This window comes from Oncorhynchus gorbuscha, linkage group LG22, assembly GCF_021184085.1.
Source record: "Oncorhynchus gorbuscha isolate QuinsamMale2020 ecotype Even-year linkage group LG22, OgorEven_v1.0, whole genome shotgun sequence".
Classification (NCBI taxonomy): domain Eukaryota; kingdom Metazoa; phylum Chordata; class Actinopteri; order Salmoniformes; family Salmonidae; genus Oncorhynchus; species Oncorhynchus gorbuscha.
In genome coordinates this window covers 1,537,291-1,559,686 of record NC_060194.1, presented here as the reverse complement: position 1 = coordinate 1,559,686, position 22,396 = coordinate 1,537,291, and the positions used below count along the sequence as shown (strand labels likewise).

The 22,396-nt window shown below is 44.4% G+C and overlaps 2 protein-coding genes across 3 annotated transcripts in view; one reads left to right on the top strand and one right to left on the bottom strand.

Annotated features, from left to right (window-relative positions):
- The window catches only part of wdr33 (WD repeat domain 33), a 40,366-nt gene extending 21,933 nt beyond the window's left edge, over positions 1-18,433 (top strand). Inside the window, exons 12-23 of the mRNA XM_046322629.1 lie at positions 3,025-3,119; positions 4,886-4,972; positions 5,187-5,326; positions 5,466-5,576; positions 7,220-7,969; positions 8,278-8,338; positions 11,793-12,117; positions 12,708-12,800; positions 13,455-13,615; positions 13,771-13,875; positions 14,227-14,427; positions 16,852-18,433. Coding sequence (XP_046178585.1) covers positions 3,025-3,119; positions 4,886-4,972; positions 5,187-5,326; positions 5,466-5,576; positions 7,220-7,969; positions 8,278-8,338; positions 11,793-12,117; positions 12,708-12,800; positions 13,455-13,615; positions 13,771-13,875; positions 14,227-14,427; positions 16,852-16,964 — 2,242 coding nt within the window. The 3' untranslated portion in view covers positions 16,965-18,433. The remainder of the gene's footprint in view (positions 1-3,024; positions 3,120-4,885; positions 4,973-5,186; positions 5,327-5,465; positions 5,577-7,219; positions 7,970-8,277; positions 8,339-11,792; positions 12,118-12,707; positions 12,801-13,454; positions 13,616-13,770; positions 13,876-14,226; positions 14,428-16,851) is intronic.
- Positions 18,434-18,920: 487 nt separating this feature from the next.
- On the bottom strand, positions 18,921-19,983 carry sft2d3 (SFT2 domain containing 3). 2 transcript variants are annotated; one of them, XM_046322067.1, is made up of 2 exons: positions 19,197-19,983; positions 18,921-19,032 (listed from the first exon to the last, which is right to left on the bottom strand). In XM_046322067.1, the coding sequence occupies exons 1-2, from the start codon at positions 19,849-19,851 to the stop codon at positions 18,998-19,000; spliced, it is 690 nt and encodes a 229-aa protein (XP_046178023.1). In that variant the 5' UTR covers positions 19,852-19,983; the 3' UTR covers positions 18,921-18,997. The 2 variants fall into 2 exon arrangements, with proteins under 2 accessions (XP_046178023.1, XP_046178024.1); XM_046322068.1 differs by having other exon boundaries at positions 18,921-19,968.
- Between the last annotated feature and the right edge of the window lie 2,413 nt (positions 19,984-22,396).

The following is a 22,396-nucleotide window of genomic DNA, read 5'->3' as shown; positions in this document are numbered from 1 at the left end:
ATGACAAAGCGAAAGCAGTTTTTTATACATTTCTGCAAATGTATTAAAATTAGTAAATAGATACCTTATTTACATAAGTATTCAGTCTCTTGAAATTTGAGCTCAGATGCATCCTGTTTCTATTAATCATCCTTGAGATGTTTGATTGGATATGATTTGCAAAGGCACACACCTGTCTATATACGGTCCCACAGTTGACAGTGCATGTCTGAACAAAAACCAAGCCATGAGGTCGAAGGAATTGTCCATAGAGCTCCGAGACAGGATTGTGTCGAGGCACAGATCTGAGGAAGGGTACCAAAAAATGTCTGCAGCATTGAAGGTCCCCAAGAACACAATGGCCAGACCCCGGACTTGAACCCGATCGAACATCTCTGGAGAGACCTGAAAATATCTGTGCAGCGATGCTCCCCATCCAACCTGACAAAGTTTGATAGGATCTGCAGAGAAGAAATGGGAGATTCTCCCCAAATACAGGTGTGCCAAGCTTGTAGTGTCATACCCAAGAAGATTCAAGCATGTAATCGTTGCCAAAGGTGCTTCAACAAATTACTGAGTAAAGGGTCTGAATACTTACGTTAAAGTGATATTTCAGCTTTTTATTTTTAATACATTTGATAAAATTTCTAAACTTATTTTTTTTGGGGGGGGGGCAATGTAATACATTTTTGAGTAAGGCTGTAACATAATAATGTATGGAAAACTCAAGGGGTCTGAATACTTTCCGAATGCACTGTATACACAAGACATAGAGAATCACAACAATGGTTGTACACAATCTCCACCCATACCAGTGTATATGGAACAAAAATATCAACGCAACAAATGGTGTGACCACCATTTGCCTCATGAGGCGCGACACATCGCCTTGGCGTACAGTTGATCAGGCTGTTGATTTTTGGAATGTTGTCCAACTCTACTTCAATGGCTGTGCGAAGTTGCTGGATATTGGCGAGAACTGGAACACACTGTGGTACATGTCGATCCAGAACATTCTCAATGGTTGACATGTCTGAGTCTGGAAGCCATGGAGTAACTAGGAAATGTTCAGCTTCCAGGAATTGTGTACAGATCTTTGCATCATGGGATCGTACATTATCATGCTGAAAAATTAGGTGAGGCCGGCAAATGAATGGCATTACAATGGCCTCGGGATCTCGTCACGTTATTTTTGTGCGTCCAAATTGCCATTGATAAAATGCAATTTTCTTCGTTGTCTGTAGCTTATGTCTGCCCATACCGTAACCCCACCGCCACCACAACGTTGACATCAGAAAACCACTCACCCACATGACGCCATACACTTGGTCTGCGGTTGTGATTCTGGTTGGACATACTGCAGAATTCTCAAAACGACATTGGAGGTGGCTTATAGTCGAGAAATGAACATTCGATTATCTGGCAACAGCTCCGGTGGACATTCCTACAGTCAGCAGGCCAATTGCAACGCTCCCTCAAAACTTGAGACATCTGTGGCATTGTGTTGTGACAAAACTGCACATTTTAGTGGCCTTTTATTGTCCCCAGCACAAGGTGCCCCTGTGTAATGATCATGCTGTTTAATCAGCTTCTTGATATACCACACCTGTCCAGGTGGATGGTTTATCTTGTGTAATGATCATGCTGTTTAATCAGCTTCTTGATATGCCACACCTGTAAGGTGGATGGATTATCCTTGTTAAGGAGAAATGCTCACTAACAGGAATGTAAACATTTGTGCACAACATGTTAGAGAAATAAACTTTTTGTGAATTATGAAACATTTCCCTGGAATTTTCAGCTCATGAAACATGGGACTAACACTTATGTTGCGTTTTATATTTTTGTTCCGTGTAGACAGGGAAGCAAGACTAAATAAATGGAATTGTTCATCAGGTTGAAAGATGAGGGGTGTAACAATTCACTGATCTAAATCGGAATCCGGTTCAAAGGTTTAAGATACGAGCACGTTGGTCCGTGGGACTCTTAACTGATCTGAATGTGGCATGTACCGGTCAGGAAACCAATTAACACTACGAACCACCGGTTCACTAATGTATGCCGAATGTGGCATGTACCGGTCAGGAAACCAATTAACACTACGAACCACCGGTTCACTAATGGATGCCGAATGTGGCATGTACCGGTCAGGAAACCAATTAACACTACGAACCACCGGTTCACTAATGGATGCCGAATGTGGCATGTACCGGTCAGGAAACCAATTAACTTTACGAACCACCGGTTCACTAATGTTTTTTACTCGCGTTACTTCCCTTTTCCCTTCCAAAAATGATTGAAGTATTTTCTGACTGAACTGGGGCGCCCTCTCCCATGTGTAACTGTGTATGACAGTAATGGATCTACAAGTCATCTCACATGCCGAGCCACCCCAATAGCTGTCATTATCCGTTGTAACATTTCTACGCACGGTGCACAGCTTCCCGCGCTGTCCAGCGAGAGGCCTTCGTTTAGAATGGAAAACTCATGTCTAAATGCAACAAATGTTAGTGCATCGAATCTCAACGAATAATTTTGAACTAAAACGTATCGTTCCTGTATCATATCGGAGCCTGCATGGCTCTTGAATTATCTTGTCTCGCACACCCCTATTGATAGACCTTTCTCCCATATTTCCATTGTCCCATGTGTTTGCTTATGGCTCTGTTGGTAGGTTTTGGGTTTCCACATTGGCCGCATACTGAATGTGTCGCGAGGTGCGGGCAGATAGCGTGGGGCCATTAACCTAAAGGCCTCTAGTTCGAAATCACGAGCCGACCAGGTGAAAAATTGTCTGTGCCCTTGTGCAAGGCACTTAATCCTAATTGCTCCAGGGTCACCGTTGGTAATGGCAGACCCTGCTCGGACCCCACTCTCCAAGGGTGTCTCAGGGTAGTTGGGATATGCAAAAAAAAAAAAAAAAAATTCCAAGTCACACATGAGTATATAATATACACCTGTGAAATAGAACAAATTATTGTTATTTTGGATGTCTGTTCTGGTGTGGCTTTGAAGTGTTTCCTGCGTGATTTATATCCCTTTCAGTAAATTCTGGACGAGGAATCGGCCAGGGGACAAGATGAGGGACAGATACAATCTGAATTTGTTACCTGGGATGTCAGAGGATGGAGTGGAATACGGTATGATGTGTAGGAATATTTTGTGTGAGGTGTAAGTGTGTGTGTGTGTGTTTGAATTTGTCTGTGTATAGAGCCCCACAGTGGAGGTGTTATAATACCCAGAAAACCTAGCGGTCAAACAGGGAAATGGTTCCAATCTTTTTTCCACAATTTAATTTTGCCTGTAGGGGATGTTAGAATCACTTAAAATAAGGAATGTGTTTAGTGTAGGCTTGCCCTGGCATAATGTTTTGATAACCATGTAAATCTCTATAGGACAAGGTGACTTTTATCAATATGTTCGGCTCTATTTACTCTGATTCCAAAATGCTAATTAGCATCAAAGTAGACAACATGCAAGACTACAAATCCCTGCAAGCTCCTGCCCGTCATCTCTAGCAGACATCTTTGCTAACCGTTGTGTCAATTTAAAACTTGCATAAGACCGTTCACAGAATTGTCAATTTAATTAAATTTCACCAGTTTATTTATTACAATTTCGCTAACATTAGATAGTTAATCCAGACATTTTTACCTTTGTCTCGATTCGGCAGTCAAATGCCAGATCATCATGGCATTTGTAGTTCTTTGATGGCCACATTAGCAGCTAATTAGCGTTTGTTTTTTGGGGGTAAATACAGGCGAATATATTGATAAAAGTCACCTTGTCCAAGAGAGATTTACACGGTTATCAAAACGTCACGCCAGGGTAAGCCTACAGAAACACAGCCCATGGTTATCAAAACATCACGCCAGGGTAAGCCTACAGGAAACACAGCCCTTGGTTATCAAAACATCACGCCAGGGTAAGCCTACAGGAAACACAGCCCTTGTTTTTAAGTGTTTCTAAAATCCCCTATGGAAAAATGTATGGTAGAAAAATTATTGGAACAATTTCCTTGTTTGACCGCTAGGTTTTATGGGTATTATGACTCAAACTGTGGTACTCGATTTACTGGGCTGCACAACTGTGTTCACTAGGCAATGGACAGCAGATTATCCTTGTGCATGGAGGATTATCTAAGCCATAAATGTTATACCTTATGATCTAAAATAGATTCACGACTTCGGGTCCAAGGCGTGGAAGAAAGAAACAGACAATCCAATTCAATTCCATTTGTGTTTGGGAGAGTTAATGAGGTGAAAAGAACCAATATCGCCAGGCAACCCTATTTGGAATGACCCGACCTTACCTCTAGTGTTTAATGACAACACCTTTAAGTCCTGGCACCAAAGTAGCATCATGACTTTTCAACATACTATGATGGATCTCTACTGTCATTCAATCAATTACAAGAAAGAAAGAGTTGGCTTATCCAAGGCCGATTTCTTTAAGTACAATCGCTTCAACAGAGTCTGGATGAACTGAAGGCATCTAGCATAGAAACAATCCTGAAAGAAGCTGCTACGCCAAAGAAGTTGATTGCCAAGTTATGAAACTCTACCTGATGGTTCAGAACCTAGAAGGACAAAATGGGAAACTGAGGAGAACCATTGGTCACAGATACAGTGGGGCAAAAAAGTATTTAGTCAGCCACCAATTGTGCAAGTTCTCCCACTTAAAAAGATGAGAGAGGCCTGTAATTTTCATCATAGGTACACTTCAACTATGACAGACAAAATGAGAAAAAAAATCCAGAAAATGACATTGCAAATACCTGCAAATAAATTCATTCTACAATGTGATTTCCTGGATTTTTGTTGGTGTCTGACTAAATACTTTTTTGCCCCACTATATGTGAAAATGCTCATATGAACTTGTGGTTCTGGGTCTGTTTGTTTTCCAGATGACATGGAGCCAAACAGCTTAGCTGCCATTCCTGGCATGGGGATCCCCGATCAGCTCAAAGCTGCCATGGAACAAGAGGCAAGCGGTGAGGACACACACATACACACATTAACACTTCTCAAACAAATCTATGTCTCATCTAAGTCAAAGAGATGGTTGGGGGGGGTTAAGGTTTACTTTTGCAGTGGAATTAGCTCTAATAAGGTTGCAGCAATGGGCTGTGATTTCCACAGTCTATACATTTCCAGCAAGGTTGGCGTGGTAGATTGGTGGACTATGGGTAATGTTGTTTTCTCAAGATAAAGAGACTGCAGCCGAGGAGGAGATGAGCATCCCAGGTCTGGATTGGGGGATTGAGGAGATTTTACAGAAAGACCAGAAGAAGGTGCCACAGAAGAAGGTCCCCTACGCCAAACCCATCCCTGCCCAATTCCAACAGGTAACTTAGTCTTGATTCACTTTTGTATGCAAGAAGCAAGAAAAAGAATCAAGGCGGGTCTGTTGTCAGTATATTTGAGTATTTGCTCTGTGACATTTCTCACTCTTTCTCCCTTCCTTTGTCTCCTCCTTCCTTAAAGGCCTGGGCGGACAATAAGGTGCCTCTCGTGCCACCGGGAGGAGAGAAGAAAGAAAGGATGGATGAGAAGAAAATGGATGGGAAGACAAACACCAACCCGATGATGCTAGAGGTGAGAGGTCATCTGAAACAAACAACAAAAAATGTGACAAAAGTGTCAGTGACAAAAATGTGCATTTTAGGTCAAAGGTCAACAAACCTAGCCCTGCAGTGCAGCTACAGGCATTTGTTTCGGATTAAAAGGATAGTTCATGCAAAGTCTATATTTGGGCCTTTAACTTGTGTTGTGTCTGAAGGGCCATGGTGACAAAATCCACAATAATCCATTATTTACTTCAGGCTACCATTGTCAGATTTCATGAACGGAAAACGGCCGGACCGATGTTAGCAGAGCTGCACTACAAACCGAAACTCCCTCAAAAAATACTTCAAACTAAGTCTGATAGTTGGAGGTGGCTGGGATTTTTTTAAACGTGCATACTGCTGAATTAATTGCTGGAATTTGGTTACTCAGAACTGGAACTATGGCCTCACGTAGCCACAGCACAGAGCATCTGTATGCATCTTCCACGGATGACGTCATCCCTCTGTGACAGGCTCTTAGACCCGTATTGCTTTTCAGATGTGAACAAAACTGACCCGCAAACATAGGAAGTATCAGAGCATTACATTTTTTAAAATTTCGTTGCAAAAATAACATTCTCGTGGGAAAGAAAACATGGACAGGTTCTTGCGAGTATCGACGCTAGTGTTTTTGAGGACGTTCCAGCTCGGCTGTTTACATTCATGAAATCTGACCGAAAATAATATATTATTAGAAATAATAATAGAATAGATTATTAAGGATTATTTCAACATGGTCTAAAATAATATAATATTAGAAATAATAATAGAATCAGATTATTAAGGTATTATTTCAATAATAGGCTGAATCAGGTATAGACACAACTGAATCAGGTAAGTGTGAATCAGGTTTACTGAATCAGATATAGAATCAGGTATGATAGGCTGAATCAGGTATGATAGGCTGAATCAGGTTAAAGGCTGAATCAGGTATAATAGGCTGAATCAGGTATGATAGGCTGAATCAGGTATGATAGGCTGAATCAGGTATGATAGGCTGAATCAGGTATGATAGGCTGAATCAGGTATAGGCTGAATCAGGTATGAATCAGGTATAATAGGCTGAATCAGGTATAATAGGCTGAATCAGGTATAATAGGCTGAATCAGGTATAATAGGCTGAATCAGGTATAATAGGCTGAATCAGGTATAATAGGCTGAATCAGGTATAATAGGCTGAATCAGGTATAATAGGCTGAATCAGGTATGATAGGCTGAATCAGGTATGAATCAGGTATAATAGGCTGAATCAGGTATAATAGGCTGAATCAGGTATGATAGGCTGAATCAGGTATGATAGGCTGAATCAGGTATGATAGGCTGAATCAGGTATAATAGGCTGAATCAGGTATAATAGGCTGAATCAGGTATAATAGGCTGAATCAGGTATAATAGGCTGAATCAGGTATAATAGGGTATAATAGGCTGAATCAGGTATAATAGGCTGAATCAGGTATGATAGGCTGAATCAGGTATGATAGGCTGAATCAGGTATATAGGCTGAATCAGGTATGATAGGCTGAATCAGGTATGATAGGCTGAATCAGGTATGATAGGCTGAATCAGGTATGATAGGCTGAATCAGGTATGATAGGCTGAATCAGGTATGATAGGCTGAATAATTTTCCCCAGCAAATGAAGATGGACCGTATGAATCAGATGGACGGGAACATGCCTCCCCCAGGAGGTCCACAAGGACCCATGCCACCTTTCCCTGGCCAGGGAGGAACCATGCCCCCACCTCCTCAGGGCTTCCCCCAGTCCATGCCCCCTCAGCAGATGCCCCACAACATGGGGCCCCCCATGGGCCCTGGCGTCATGCAGGCTCCGTTCATGCGTCCGGGACAGATGGGACCCCCTCCAGGGTCCCAGCACCACCAGGGGCCTCCTCAGGGCATGATGGGTCCCCCTGACCTCCATGGGCCCCAAGGCATGCAGAGGCACCCTGGCCCCCACAGAAACATGGGCCCCCAGGGGCCTCACGGCATGCCTCCCGGACCCAGAGGGATGCAGGGCCCCCCCGGAAACATGCAGGGCCCCCCACCGGGAGGAATGATGGGGCCCCCTCCTCGAGGCCAGGGGCCTCCACCACAGGGGGGCATGATGCCCCCTCAGGGGAATATGATGGGCCCACAGGGACCCATGCAGGGCGGGGTGGGAATGGGGCCTCCCATGCAGAACCCTCCCAGGACACACGGCAACATGCCAGGCATGGGGGGCATGCATGGGATGGGCAACATGCAGGGGCCACCCCCAGGTGGGATGCACGGGCCCCCACCAGGTAACATGCAAGGACCCCCCGGGAACATGCAAGGACCCCCAGGGAACATGCAGGGCCCACCGGGCAACATGCAGGGGCCTCCATCCTACATGCAGCACCAGGTGAGATTGTCAAACTAGCTGTAAAACAAAATAAATGTCAGAAATATGAAGGTAGGCTCATTTTATAAGAATGTGGCAAGAGCTTTTGTTGAATCTAAAGAGGTTAATCTGGGTTGGGTAGTTCAGTGGTGGAAATCGTAGCAACATTGTCTTGTTGGTTAGCCAACTTGCTAGCTACATTGAGTTCAAATTCAATATTTAAGCAGTAGGGCTGTTTGTGTGCAACATGAATTGATCCAAGATGGTTCTGAAACGCCTCTGTGTTGTTTACAAAAAGTCTCAACTCCTAAAAACACCCCTTCACACAGGTGGGACAAAACACTGGCCCCATGATGCATGGGATGGGACAGCAAGGACCCAATGGCAAAGGTAGGTGAACACAAATTCCCACGAGTCTTAAGATAACGTTTTTTTGGTCGCTTACACAGATTTGCAGATGTTATCGCAGTCTTGTGTTTCTATCTTCAACAGTGTAGTAATACCTAGCAGTAAAAAATAAATAAACTATATACACATAATCCAGAAAAAACATCTGAAATGAAGAAATATCAGAACGTGCAATGTCAGAGACCGGAACAAAATACACTACATGGCCAAAGGTATTTGGACAACCCTTGAAATGAATGGATTCGGCTATTTCAGCCACACCCGTTGCTGGCAGGTTTATAAAATAGAGTTCACAGCCATGCAATCTCCATAGACAAACATTGGCAGTAGAATGGCCCGTACCGAAGAGCTCAGTGACATTCACCGGGGCAGCGCCAGTTTGCCACCAGTCAGTTTGTCAAATTTCTGCCCTGCTAGAGCTGCCCGGGTCAACTGTAAGTGCTGTTATTGTGAAGTGGAAACGTTTAGGCGCAACAATGGCTCAGCCGTGAAGTGGTCTAGTCACACAAGCTGACAAAACAGGAACACTGTGTGCTGTAGCGTGTAAAAATCGACTCTCCTCAGTTGCAACACCAATTTCCAAACTGCCTCTGGAAGCAACATCAGCACAAGAACTGTTCTTTGTGAGCTTCATGAAATGGGTTTCCATGGCCAAGCCTAAGATCACAATGACAAGCGTCGGCTCTGGAGCAGTGGAAATGCATTCTCTGGAGTGATAAATCACGCTTCACCATCTGGCGGTCCCACGGACAAATCTGGGTTTGTCAGATATCAGGAGAACGCTACCTGTCCCAATGCATAGTTCCAACTGTAAAGTTTGGTGGAGGAGGAATAATGTTCTGGGGGTGTTTTTTCATGGTTCGAGCTCGGCCCCTTAGTTCCAGTGAAGGGAAATTAGCATGCAATGACAGTTTGGGGAAGGCCCTTTCCTGTTTCAGCATGACAATGCCCCATTGAAAAAAGTGAGGTCCATACAGAAATGGTTTGTTGAGATCTGTGTGGAAGAACTTGAATGGCCTGCACCAGAGCCCTGACCTCAACTCCATCAAACACCTTTGGGGATGAATTGGAATGCTGACTGCGAGCCAGGCCTAATCGCCCAACATCAGTGCCCAACCTCACTTATGGTCTAATGGTCTTGAATGGAAGCACGTCCCCGCAGCAATGTTCCAACAACTAGTGGAAAGCTTTCACAGAAGAGTAGAGGCAGAAGTATGTGGCGTGTGTGTGTATATATACACACCACCGTTCAAAAGTTTGGGGTCACTTAGAAATGTAATTTTATATTTTTTTGTCCATTTAAAATAACATCAAATTGATCAGAAACACAGTGTAGACATTGTTAATGTTGTAAATGACTATTGTAGCTGGAAACAACGCTGTGTACTACTCCCTTCACAGAACAGCGCAAACTGGCTCTAACCAGAATAGAAAGAGTGGGAGGCCCCGGTCCACAACAGAGCAAGAGGACAAGTACATTGGAGTGTCTAGTTTGAGAAACACCTCAAGTCCTCAACTGGCAGCTTCATTAAATAGTACCCGCAAAACACCAGTCTCAATGTCAACAGTGAAGAGGCAACTCCAGGATACTGGCCTTCTAGGCAGGTTTCCCATGCTTGTTCAATGAACCATAAATAATTAATGAACATGCACCTGTGGAACGGTCGTTAAGACAATAACAGCTTACAGACGGTATGCAATTAAGGTCACAGTTATGAAAACATAGGACACTAAAAAGGCCTTTCTACTGACTCTGAAAAACACCAAAAGAAAGATGCCCAGAGTCCCTACTCATCTGTGTGAAGGCATGAGGACTGCAGATGTGGCCAGGGCAATAAATTGCAATGTCAGTACTGTGAGACGCCTAAGACAGCGCTACAGGGAGACAGGACGGACAGCTGATCGTCCTCGCAGTGGCAGACCACGTGTAACAACACCTGCACAGGATCGGTACATCCGAACATCACACCTGCGGGACAGGTACAGGATGGCAACAACAACTGCCCGAGTTACACCAGGAACACACAATCCCTCTATCAGTGCTCAGACTGTCCGCAATAGGCTGAGAGAGGCTGGACTGAGGGCTTGTAGGCCTGTTGTAAGGTGGGTCCTCACCAGCCATCACCGGCAACAACGTCGCCTATGGGCACAAACTCACCGTTGCCTATGGGCACAAACTCACCGTCGCCTATGGGCACAAACTCACCGTCGCCTATGGGCACAAACTCACCGTCGCCTATGGGCACAAACTCACCGTTGCCTATGGGCACAAACTCACCGTTGCCTATGGGCACAAACTCACCGTTGCCTATGGGCACAAACTCACTGTCGCCTATGGGCACAAACTCACCGTCGCCTATGGGCACAAACTCACCGTCGCCTATGGGCACAAACTCACCGTCGCCTATGGGCACAAACTCACCGTCGCCTATGGGCACAAACTCACCGTCGCCTATGGGCACAAACTCACCGTCGCCTATGGGCACAAACTCACCGTCGCCTATGGGCACAAACTCACCGTCGCCTATGGGCACAAACTCACCGTCGCCTATGGGCACAAACTCACCGGCCTACAAAACTCACCGTCGCCTATGGGCACAAACTCATGGGGGCACAAACTCACCGTCGCCTATGGGCACAAACTCACCGTCGCCTATGGGCACAAACTCACCGTCGCCTGGGCACAAACTCACCGTCGCCTATGGGCACAAACTCACCGTCGCCTATGGGCACAAACTCACCGGGGCACAAACTCACCGTCTAACACAAACTCACCGCCAGACAAACTCACCGTCTAATCTAACAGCCAGAACTGTCTAATCTGGTGCAGTCCATGAGGAGGAGATGCACTGCCGTACTTAATGCAGCTGTTGGCCACACCAGATACTGACTGTTACATTTGATTTTAACCCCCCCTTTGTTCAGGGACACATTATTCCATTTCTGTTAGTCACATGTCTGTGGAACTTGTTCAGTTTATGTCTCAGTTGTTGAATCTTGTTATGTTCATACACATATTTACACATGTTAAGTTTGCTGAAAATAACAGTGAGAGGACGTTTCTTTTTTTTTTGCAGAGTTTACATATAATGGTGCGTAAAGACAGTAATATGAATAGTAAAGGTGTGTACAGCAGTAGTTATAGAGGATGAGGCATGACTAGAATACTGTATGCACATGTAAAGTGGGTAAAACGGTATGTAAACATTACTGAAGTGACCAAGGAAGATTACTTTTCAAAAACATACGCGGTAGTAAAAAATACAGTTGGTACTTACTGGCATAAACACTTGGACGGTTTCCCAGACACAGATTAAGCCTAGTCCTGGACTAAAAAGCATTCTCAATGGCGTTTCTCCATTGAAAGAGCCATATGTTTTGTCTGACTTATATTTCAGTATATGCCCTCTATTTTGATGTCTCCGATTCTCCCAAGGAGATACCCGAGGGCCCCCCAACCACCACATGGGTCCTCCACCTGGGGGTCAGGGGCAGGGCGGCCCTGGGGGCCCTGACCAGGGCTCTGGTTCTTACTGGGGAGACTCTCAGCAGGGGCGCCGATCCAACGACTTCAATGAAGGTGGCCAGGACTTCCACGGACGGGGAGAGGAGAGCTGGAGGAGAGGGTCCAGCCAGGAATACCAGGGAGGCCACAGAGGAGGGGGGCAAGGGGGAGGGGGGGGGAATGGGGGAAACTGGGGCTCTTCTGAGGAAAGATTCCCCCGTGATGGGGGAGAGTTCCGAGGCCGCAGGGACGACAGGTGAGCCGACCTTGCTTTTCGGTTGTGACCTTTAACCTCGCGTCTGTCTTTACTTACGTCCGTGCCGCCACCTCTACACGTTAAATCTCACCTAAGCGCTCAGTGTTTACCTGTACCTCTACACCTTAAATCTCACCTAAGCTCTCAGTGTTTACCTGTACCTCTACACCTTAAATCTCACCTAAGCTCTCATAGTGTTTACCTGTACCTCTACACCTTAAATCTCACCTAAGCTCTCATAGTGTTTACCTGTACCTCTACACCTTAAATCTCACCTAAGCTCTCATAGTGTTTACATGTACTTCTACACCTTAAATCTCACCTAAGCTCTCATAGTGTTTACCTGTACCTCTACACCTTAAATCTCACCTAAGCTCTCATAGTGTTTACCTGTACCTCTACACCTTAAATCTCACCTCTCACCTACTTTTTCATCTTTCTCATCTTAACCCAAACCTTCGTCATCAGGGAACCCCCTCTTTCAAACCTACCTTTGCTCTGACCCTTAACTTACTATATTAGTGGATCTATGGGTTGCTTCTGCCTCGGGTTGCTCAAACTATGGGCTTATGTGCGTGTGTGCATGTCAGGTTTGGTGGTTATGGGAGTCCAGGAGAGGAGTTTGACCAGAGGCAGAGAGACAGACTGCCTCCACCAAGGCATGGCCAGGACTCAGACGACACGTGGGTCTAACTTTCCTACTAACTCACTGACTAATTTACCTACCAACTCACCACCTAGCTTTCCTACTAACTCGCCAACCAGCTTTTCTTCTAACTCACAAACTGTCCTAACTGGCAACCTAGCCTTCCTACAAACTCGTCGACTAACCCGCAGACCAACTTTCCTACTAACTACGTACTGTCAAAATAGACTGTATAAACTAGAACACAGACATTATGCATACCAAGGCCAGGATTCAATCCAATTCGCATTATAGAGCAGTGCATTATAACAGACGTTTAAAGGTCATTTACTCTTGAGCCGACATGTGCATAGTTCACCCTGAATGGGAAAATGAATTTAAAAGGTGCGTTGTCAGCTGTCTAGTTGCACTGCTTTTTATTTGCCCAAGTTATCTTAGTGGATGTTTCCTCTAAAAAAAACAGCAGCTGAGGTTCTGTTTTGAATCATGTATTTTGACTAGCAGTTGCAGTATCACATATCACACCGCTGAGAGTAAGCACAATCATATGTGATTTGTTTTATAGCCTTTAGTGTCCTGAAGTGTGAACCTCTCCTTTGTCGAAGGAAAGGGTAAAGCATGGACAGTGGAGCATGGATGTTTCAACGGGCCTTCTGTATCTCCACTCAAACGGCGTCTCTTTTCTGTGCAGGTACAGAGGGGGTGGACAGGGTCGCCCTGGGGGGAGGGGGTTCCCTGATGAGTTTGGTGGGCAGGAAGAGAACTTTGACACCTCAAATGAGATGGCCGGCGGTTGGGACAACGGAGGGAGGGGGAGACCCCCACGAGGAGGGGGCCCACCCAGAGGAGGAGGTGAGACCAGCTGAGTTTGTGTTGTCTGTCCCTCTTTTATGATCTATCTGTCTCTGTCCTTATCTAGTTCTCTCTCTACCTCTTTCTCGTCTGTCTGTATCTGTCCATCAATCTATGGGTCCTATCTTTCATTCATCCCTCGGTTGTTACCTCAGGAGGTGGTGGTGGACGCCAGGGCCTGCTCCCCACCCCTGATGAGTTCCCCCCACACTATGAGGGAGGCAGAGGTCAGGAGGCCTGGGAGGGCGGGCAAGATCAAGGTAAAGGGGCTGTCTTATCGAACCAGGGTTGCGTGGCAGGCCAACAGCTCCCAACGCTAGCCATAAGGAAATAATCGCATAGTAGGCTAACCCTTACAGGAATCATGGCTAGCAGCCAGTCTCACTCCACGTAACGTTCAAGGTAGTGAAAGGACTAATCAATGTAAATGGCAGCCCCAGAGGATTTTTAGTGCGACACTACTAAGGAATTCATTTTTTAGGGGTTCATTTTTACAGCTCAGCGCCAGGTTATGAAATAAATAGTGCCACACGTTCGTTTTATCCACATCTCCCCCATTTTGACCCTGTTGGGAAATGACTGTGTTCATGTAATTGCCTGTGTGCTCCCAGGTCACGAGGCATACAGAGAAGGCCAGCGCTCCGAGCACGGCCCGCTGCATGACAGCCCGTCCCCTGCCAGCCGTGAGCGATCCTCCTCCCTGCAGGGCATGGACATGGCCTCGCTGCCCCCACGCAAACGCCCGTGGCACGACGGCCCGGGCACCGGAGACCAAGACTCCCCGGGAGCAGGGGTAGAGGACAGGACAACAGGTATACAGGGGAGAGGGGTTAGGGGGGGTATTTGTGTGTGCGTGTTTGTGTGACAATGACTGATGCTAAGGCTGTGATTCATGTATCCATTACTTGTCATGTCATGGAGACTTTCAACTACTAGCCTAGCCCACCATGCCTTTATTTCTCTGACAGTATACAGTGCCCACCATGCCTTTATTTCTCTTAGAGTATACAGTGCTCACCATGCCTTTATTTCTCTTAGAGTATACAGTGCTCACCATGCCTTTATTTCTCTGACAGTATACAGTGCCCACCATGCCTTTATTTCTCTGACAGTATACAGTGCCCACCATGCCTTTATTTCTCTGACAGTATACAGTGCTCACCATGCCTTTATCTCTCTGACAGTATACAGTGCCCACCATGCCTTTATTTCTCTGACAGTATACAGTGCCCACCATGCCTTTATCTCTCTGACAGTATACAGTGCCCACCATGCCTTTATCTCTCTGACAGTATACAGTGCCCACCATGCCTTTATCTCTCTGACAGTATACAGTGCCCACCATGCCTTTATCTCTCTGACAGTATACAGTGCCCACCATGCCTTTATCTCTCTGACAGTATACAGTGCCCACCCTTTATGCCTTTATCTCTGACTGACAGTTTATCTCTCTGACATACAGTGCCCACCATGCCTTTATTTCTCTGACAGTATACAGTGCCCACCATGCCTTTATTCTGACTCAGTGCCCATCCATGCCTTTATCTTCTCTGACAGTATACAGTGCCCACCATGCCTTTATCTCTCTGACAGTATACAGTGCCCACCATGCCTTTATTTCTCTGACAGTATACAGTGCCCACCATGCCTTTATTTCTCTGACAGTATACAGTGCCCACCATGCCTTTATTTCTCTGACAGTATACAGTGCCCACCATGCCTTTATCTCTCTGACAGTATACAGTGCCCACCATGCCTTTATTTCTCTGACAGTATACAGTGCCCACCATGCCTTTATCTCTCAGTGACCATGTATTTCTCTGACAGTACAGTGCCCCTTTACCATGCCTTTATTTCTCTTACAGTATACAGTGCCCACCATGCCTTTATTTCTCTGACAGTATACAGTGCCCACCATGCCTTTATCTCTCTGACAGTATACAGTGCCCACCATGCCTTTATTTCTCTGACAGTATACAGTGCCCACCATGCCTTTATCTTCTCTGACAGCCTTTATTTCTCTGACAGTATACAGTGCCCACCATGCCTTTATCTCTCTGACAGTATACAGTGCCTTTATTTCTCTGACAGTATACAGTGCCCACCATGCCTTTATTTCTCTGACAGTATACAGTGCCCACCATGCCTTTATCTCTCTGACAGTACAGTGCCCACCATGCCTTTATCTCTCTGACAGTATACAGCCCACCATGCCTTTATCTCTCTGACAGTATACAGTGCCCACCATGCCTTTATCTCTCTGACAGTATACAGTGCCCACCATGCCTTTATCTCTCTGACAGTATACAGTGCCCACCATGCCTTTATTTCTCTGACAGTATACAGTGCCCACCATGCCCACAGTATACAGTGCCCACCATGCCTTTATTTCTCTGACAGTATACAGTGCCCACCATGCCTTTATTTCTCTGACAGTATACAGTGCCCACCATGCCTTTATCTCTCTGACAGTATACAGTGCCCACCATGCCTTTATGCCCTACAGTATACAGTGCCCACCATGCCTTTATTTCTCTGACAGTATACAGTGCCCACCATCTCTCTGACAGTATACAGTGCCCACCTTTATTTCTCTGACAGTATACAGTGCCCACCATACCTTTATTTCTCTGACAGTATACAGTGCCCACCATGCCTTTATTTCTCGGAAAGTATTCAGACCCCCTGACATTTTCCACATGTTGTTACGCACATGCATCTTCTGCACATTCATCTTCTGCACATTAATTTCAGTGTTTAATTGCTAAATTGTAATTATTTCACCACTGTGGCCTATTTATCGCCTTTACCTCCCTAATCTTACTTAATTTGCACACACTGTATATAGACTTTTCTATTGTGTTATTGGCTGTATGTTTGTTTATTCCATGTGTAACTCTGTGTTGTTGAATCATGTCAAACTGCTTTGCTTTATCTTGGCCAGGTCGCAGTTGTAAATGAGAACTTGTTTTTATAAAAATGTATAACCTGTTTTTGCTTTATCATTATGGTGTATTGGGTGTAGATTGTTTTTATTATTTAAATATATTTTAGAATAAGACTAATGTGGTAAAGGTCCAGGTGTCTGAATTACTTTCCTAAGGCACTGTATTGAGACTTTTATAATCTGTCTTTGCAGGTCATTCTTTGTTGGTATTAGGGTTAAGTGGTTTTATGTCCTATTTTGAAATGGAACGGAGTCCAACCCCAGTCTCTTCTCCCTCTGCTCTCTCCAGGCCGACCGCCCCAGAGAGAGGAAGGCGGCTACGGCCCCTCGACCCGCGGTGGCAGAGGGGGCTGGAGAGGGGCGCCCCGCGGGGCCCCCAGGGGAGGAGGGCGTGGCCGGTAGGACTGAAGGAACAACTCGCTACAAATCGACCTACCTGCTCCCCACCAAACCTCCATTCTCTTACCTCCCCATCCCCTTTTCTCTCCTATTCACCCCCCCCCTCCCCGCAAAGAGGACAGGGACCAAAAAGAGATACACAACCACTACCGCCACCTCCTGTCCCCCAGATCAGTGGATCATCTCTGGGCTCAGACTACACCTCTTCAGGCCTGATTGTAAGGCTGGAGGATGGATTGTTTACTGTGTGTATAGGGGCCTCGTGGAGTGGGAAAGGGCCTTTATTGCTGTATGTGTCGAAAGCCTCAGGTCTCTCACTACGAGATGGACGAGTTGCTGTCTTTACATTTGGATCCTTTAGACGACAGATTCCGCCCTATGGCTCTTTGCCATACTCATCCTGATTGGTCGCAGGGTGGATATTGCAAGCTGAAGCAATCACTGATTGGTCAAGGTTTCTATTCCAAGTTCAGACATGGGCCACATACCAGAATGTTTTTTTGTCAGTGTGGTTTGAACAAAGTATTGTAACAGGCAAGAAACCTGGGATTTATTCAGGAGGGTGCAACATTGCAGACAGGCATTGGTAGGATTCCTCATTCTGCATTAGAAAGAATTGTCTGAATGTTTTGTAACGCTGCACCCTCCTGAATAAACCCCTGGACACACTTCATGTGATAATGTGAACTGCCCATAGTTTATCTTTTCTACATGTACTGTACCAATCACACATAATAGAAAGAGTCCAGGATCTTGAACTTTGCAGATAGGAATACAATGTACAGATCAGACAACTTGTGTTTGTTTTGGAAAGAATAGAGAACCATGTCCACTTTGTACATTACATTTATATCTGAAAATGTTCAGAGGGTGCATCCCAAATGGCACCCTATTCTCTATATGGCGCCACACTGAAAATGCCCACGTTTCAAGATTCATTATTCCAGGAGAGGATTTGGTCCTTGGCTATATGGGTGCATCCCAAATGGCACCCTATTCTCTATATGGCACCACACTGAAAATGCCCACGTTTCAAGATTCATTATTCCAGGAGAGGATTTGGTCCTTGGCTATATGGGTGAATCCCAAATGGCACCCTATTCTCTATATGGAGCACTACTTTTTAACATGGCCCATAGGGGTATAGTCAAAAGTAACGCACTATATAGGGAATAGGGTGCTATCTGGGATGCTCAGAAGTCCTGTTTGTCACTGGTAGTTAACAAACAGAACAGGGCGTTGAATATGTTATTCCCCCCCCCCCCCCCCCCAAGTCCTCGGCTCCATTTATTTAAGTTCATTTTTAAATGTCCAATAATGGAGAGAAGAAGAATCACTGTCTCATCGCCGGGCTCCCCTGAATATCGAGGCGGCCTTCCTCTCTTTCTAAATGTACAGTTTGTCATGAGATTGTCATATTGCTTTTGTCCATTTTTTTGTATGAGACTAATAGAAATGTGTGCAAAATGTCACCCTGGTTTCTGGTCTTTCATTCTTTGTACATGGGGGGGGGGGGGGGGTGGAGAGAGTGGAGTGACAATGACCATAAATATATGGAACCAGGCTAGTAGAGCCCACGTCATCACATTAACTGTTAATTGAGACACCATTATCATGACTGGTAAGCATATTGCCAATCTAAAGGAAGGGTTATATTGAATCAGAACCTAAGACCATACATAGCCTTTTTGGATACTCTAAATAAGTGATTACCTAAAGGAGGAAGTTAGGATAAGTAAAACCTCAAGGAAAGACAGGAAATATGCATTTGAAACTAGCCAGACCTGAATACAGACTTTCAAATAGCCTACGGTTTTAGAAATACGCTTGATTTATTAGCTTGCCTGGCATGCAGAATTGGTACTTTTGGTGCTATTCCCTTGGTCCTGCACCAAGTATTTCATCCACTCTAGGCCAATATTCTATCCCTTGGTTCAGGATAGAAAATACATTCCATGGTAAGATTGTACATTTTATTAGTTGAAAAAAAGACATGAGGCTTCATAGTTCTCTGCTGGTCTGTTTCCATTTGACTCTTAATTCTGATATATTACTGGGCATGTTGGTCCATCAGAAGTAAATTACAAGAGAAAAGGAATTAACAGCATTGTCATGGGCCACATTATGACATTGTTTTGCTAGTGCACTCTAAACTAGTCATTCAGTCCTATTCACAAGAGGGCAAAAGTCCGTTCGGATTAAATGGAAGTGGTGGTTAAATTGGCATCGTTTTACCCGTGACAGTCCTTTTGATAGCAGACACTGCCATCCCTCCCATGAATCGAATTCCTGCGCTACCGCCCGGCAGCAAAGAGACGATGTACCCAACGATTACCGCAACCTGGACAATGGCTCCGACGGCGGTGAGTATGGTGCTGTGAAGGCTGAGCGCTGCATACAGTGTACCTCCAATAGAGCACAGATACACCAACGCGCTGGGAGTCGGCCTCGCTATAAGCTTGCTGGGTCCCCGCAGTATCGCTGCTCCCAGAATCGCGAAAAGAGAGCCGAGAGACCAGAGAAGGGCAAATTTGCGCGCATACAACAGCAACAAGGGTGCGTACAGGGCGGACAGTCCAAAGCACAACGCCGAGAACGCAATACACACTCCGAAAGCGACCAGTCGTTGCGAGCGACTCATTCCCGGAAGACATGGGTCTGGCTCCGTAGACCACGGCCAGGAATAGCCGCTGCCTAACCCTTGGCCTGTCGAACCTCCGCCGCCACTCCTGGAGCCAGAGAACGGGCTCGACCAGCTACCGAACCAGCTCCCAGCTACCGAACTGGATTCGATATCTATGGTCGTACTTGAGCTGGACTGAGATATCGTCTTGGCACCACCTTTAGACTGGGCCAGATATTCTTGAAGACTTCGATTTAATTCCGCCATAACTTCTCGTCGACTTTGTATGTTGACAAATTTCCTTTATGCGCGACTGAGTATTCTGCCTGCAGCACAAATGATGACGTCACGTTAGTATGACGAGGAGACCTTACGTTTACATTGTGGATAACTATTACATTTTAATCCATTTCTATTTGTATTGTGCTTATATTCAAACACAAGAAGGAATTTACGAAACAATTAGAATTATGCTTCAGAAACCACTCACCGCTATATATTTTTTTTCACTATATAGTTGTAGTCCTAAATCCCGGAAATGAGTTCACTCTGGTTCGTTCAACCAATTCAATTCAATTCAAGGGCTTTATTGGCATGGGAAACATGTGTTAACATTGCCAAAGCAAGTGAGGTTGACAACATACAAAGTGAATATATAAAGTGAAAAATAACAAAATTAACAGTAAACATTACACATACAGAAGTTTAAAAACAGTAAAGACATTACAAATGTCATATTATATATATATATACAATGTACAAATAGTTAAAGGACACAAGATAAAATGAATAAGCATAAATATGGGTTGTATTTACAATGGTGTTTGTTCTTCACTGGTTGCCCTTTTCTCGTGGCAACAGGTCACAAATCTTGCTGCTGTGATGGCACACTGGAATTTCACCCAAAAGATATGGGAGTTTTTCAAAATTGGATTTGTTTTCGAATTCTTTGTGGATCTGTGTAATCTGGGGGAAATATGTCTCTCTAATATGGTCATACATTGGGCAGGAGGTTAGGAAGTGCAGCTCAGTTTCCACCTCATTTTGTGGGCAGTGAGCACATAGCCTGTCTTCTCTTGAGAGCCATGTCTGCCTACGGCGGCCTCTCTCAATAGCAAGGCTATGCTCACTGAGTCTGTACATAGTCAAAGCTTTCCTTAATTTTGGGTCAGTCACAGTAGTCAGGTATTCTGCCGCTGTGTACTCTCTGTGTAGGGCCAAATAGCATTCTATTTTGCTCTGTTTTTTTGTTAATTCTTTCCAATGTGTTAAGTAATTTTCTTTTTGTTTTCTCATGATTTGGTTGGGTCTAATTGTGCTGTTGTCCTGGGGCTCTGTAGGGTGTGTTTGTAATATAATAATAATATATGCCATTTAGCAGACGCTTTTATCCAAAGCGACTTACAGTCATGTGTGCATACATTCTACGATAACAACATTAGACCATTAGACCATAACAACATTAGACCATAACAACATTAGACCATTAGATCATAACAACATTAGACCATTAGATCATAACAACATTAGATCATAACAACATTAGACCATAACAACATTAGACCATAACAACATTAGACCATTAGACCATAACAACATTAGACCATAACAACATTAGATCATAACAGCATTAGACCATTAGATCATAACAACATTAGATCATAACAACATTAGATCATAACAACATTAGATCATAACAACATTAGATCATAACAACATTAGACCATAACAACATTAGACCATAACAACATTAGATCATAACAACATTAGACCATAACAACATTAGACCATAACAACATTAGACCATTAGACCATAACAACATTAGATCATAACAACATTAGACCATAACAACATTAGACCATAACAACATTAGACCATAACAACATTAGACCATAACAACATTAGATCATAACAACATTAGATCATAACAACATTAGATCATAACAACATTAGATCATAACAACATTAGATCATAACAACATTAGACCATAACAACATTAGACATAACAACATTAGATCATAACAGACATAACAACATTAGACCATAACAACATTAGAGCATAACAACATTAGAACATTAGACCATTAATCCATTAGAACATTAGACCATTAATCCATTAGAACATTAGACCATTAATCCATTAGAACATTAGACCAGTTAGACCATAACAGCATTAGATCCATTAACAACATTAGACCATAATCCATTAGAACATTAGACCATTAATCCATTAGAACATTAGACCATAGACCATAACAGCATTAGACCATTAGACCATAACAACATTAGACCATTAGACCATAACAGCATTAGACCATAAGACCATAACAACATTAGACCATAACAACATTAGACCATAACAACATTAGACCATTAGACCATAACAACATTAGACCATTAGAACATTAGACCATAACAACATTAGACCATTAGAACATTAGACCATAACAACATACATTAGACCATAACAAAACATTTGTGTTTGTGAACAGAGCCCCAGGACCAGCTTGCTTTGTGGACTCTTCTCCAGGTTCATCTCTCTGTAGGTGATGGCTTTGTTATGGAAGGTTTGGGAATCGCTTCCTTTTAGGTGGTTGTAGAATTTAACGGCTCTTTTCTGGATTTTGATCATTAGTGGGTATCGGCCTAATTCTGCTCTGCATGCATTATTTGGTGTTTTACTTTGTACACGGAGGATATTTTTGCAGAATTCTGCGTGCAGAGTCTCAATTTGGTGTTTGTCCCATTTTGTGAAGTCTTGGTTGGTGAGCGGACCCCAGACCTCACAACCATAAAGGGCAATGGGCTCT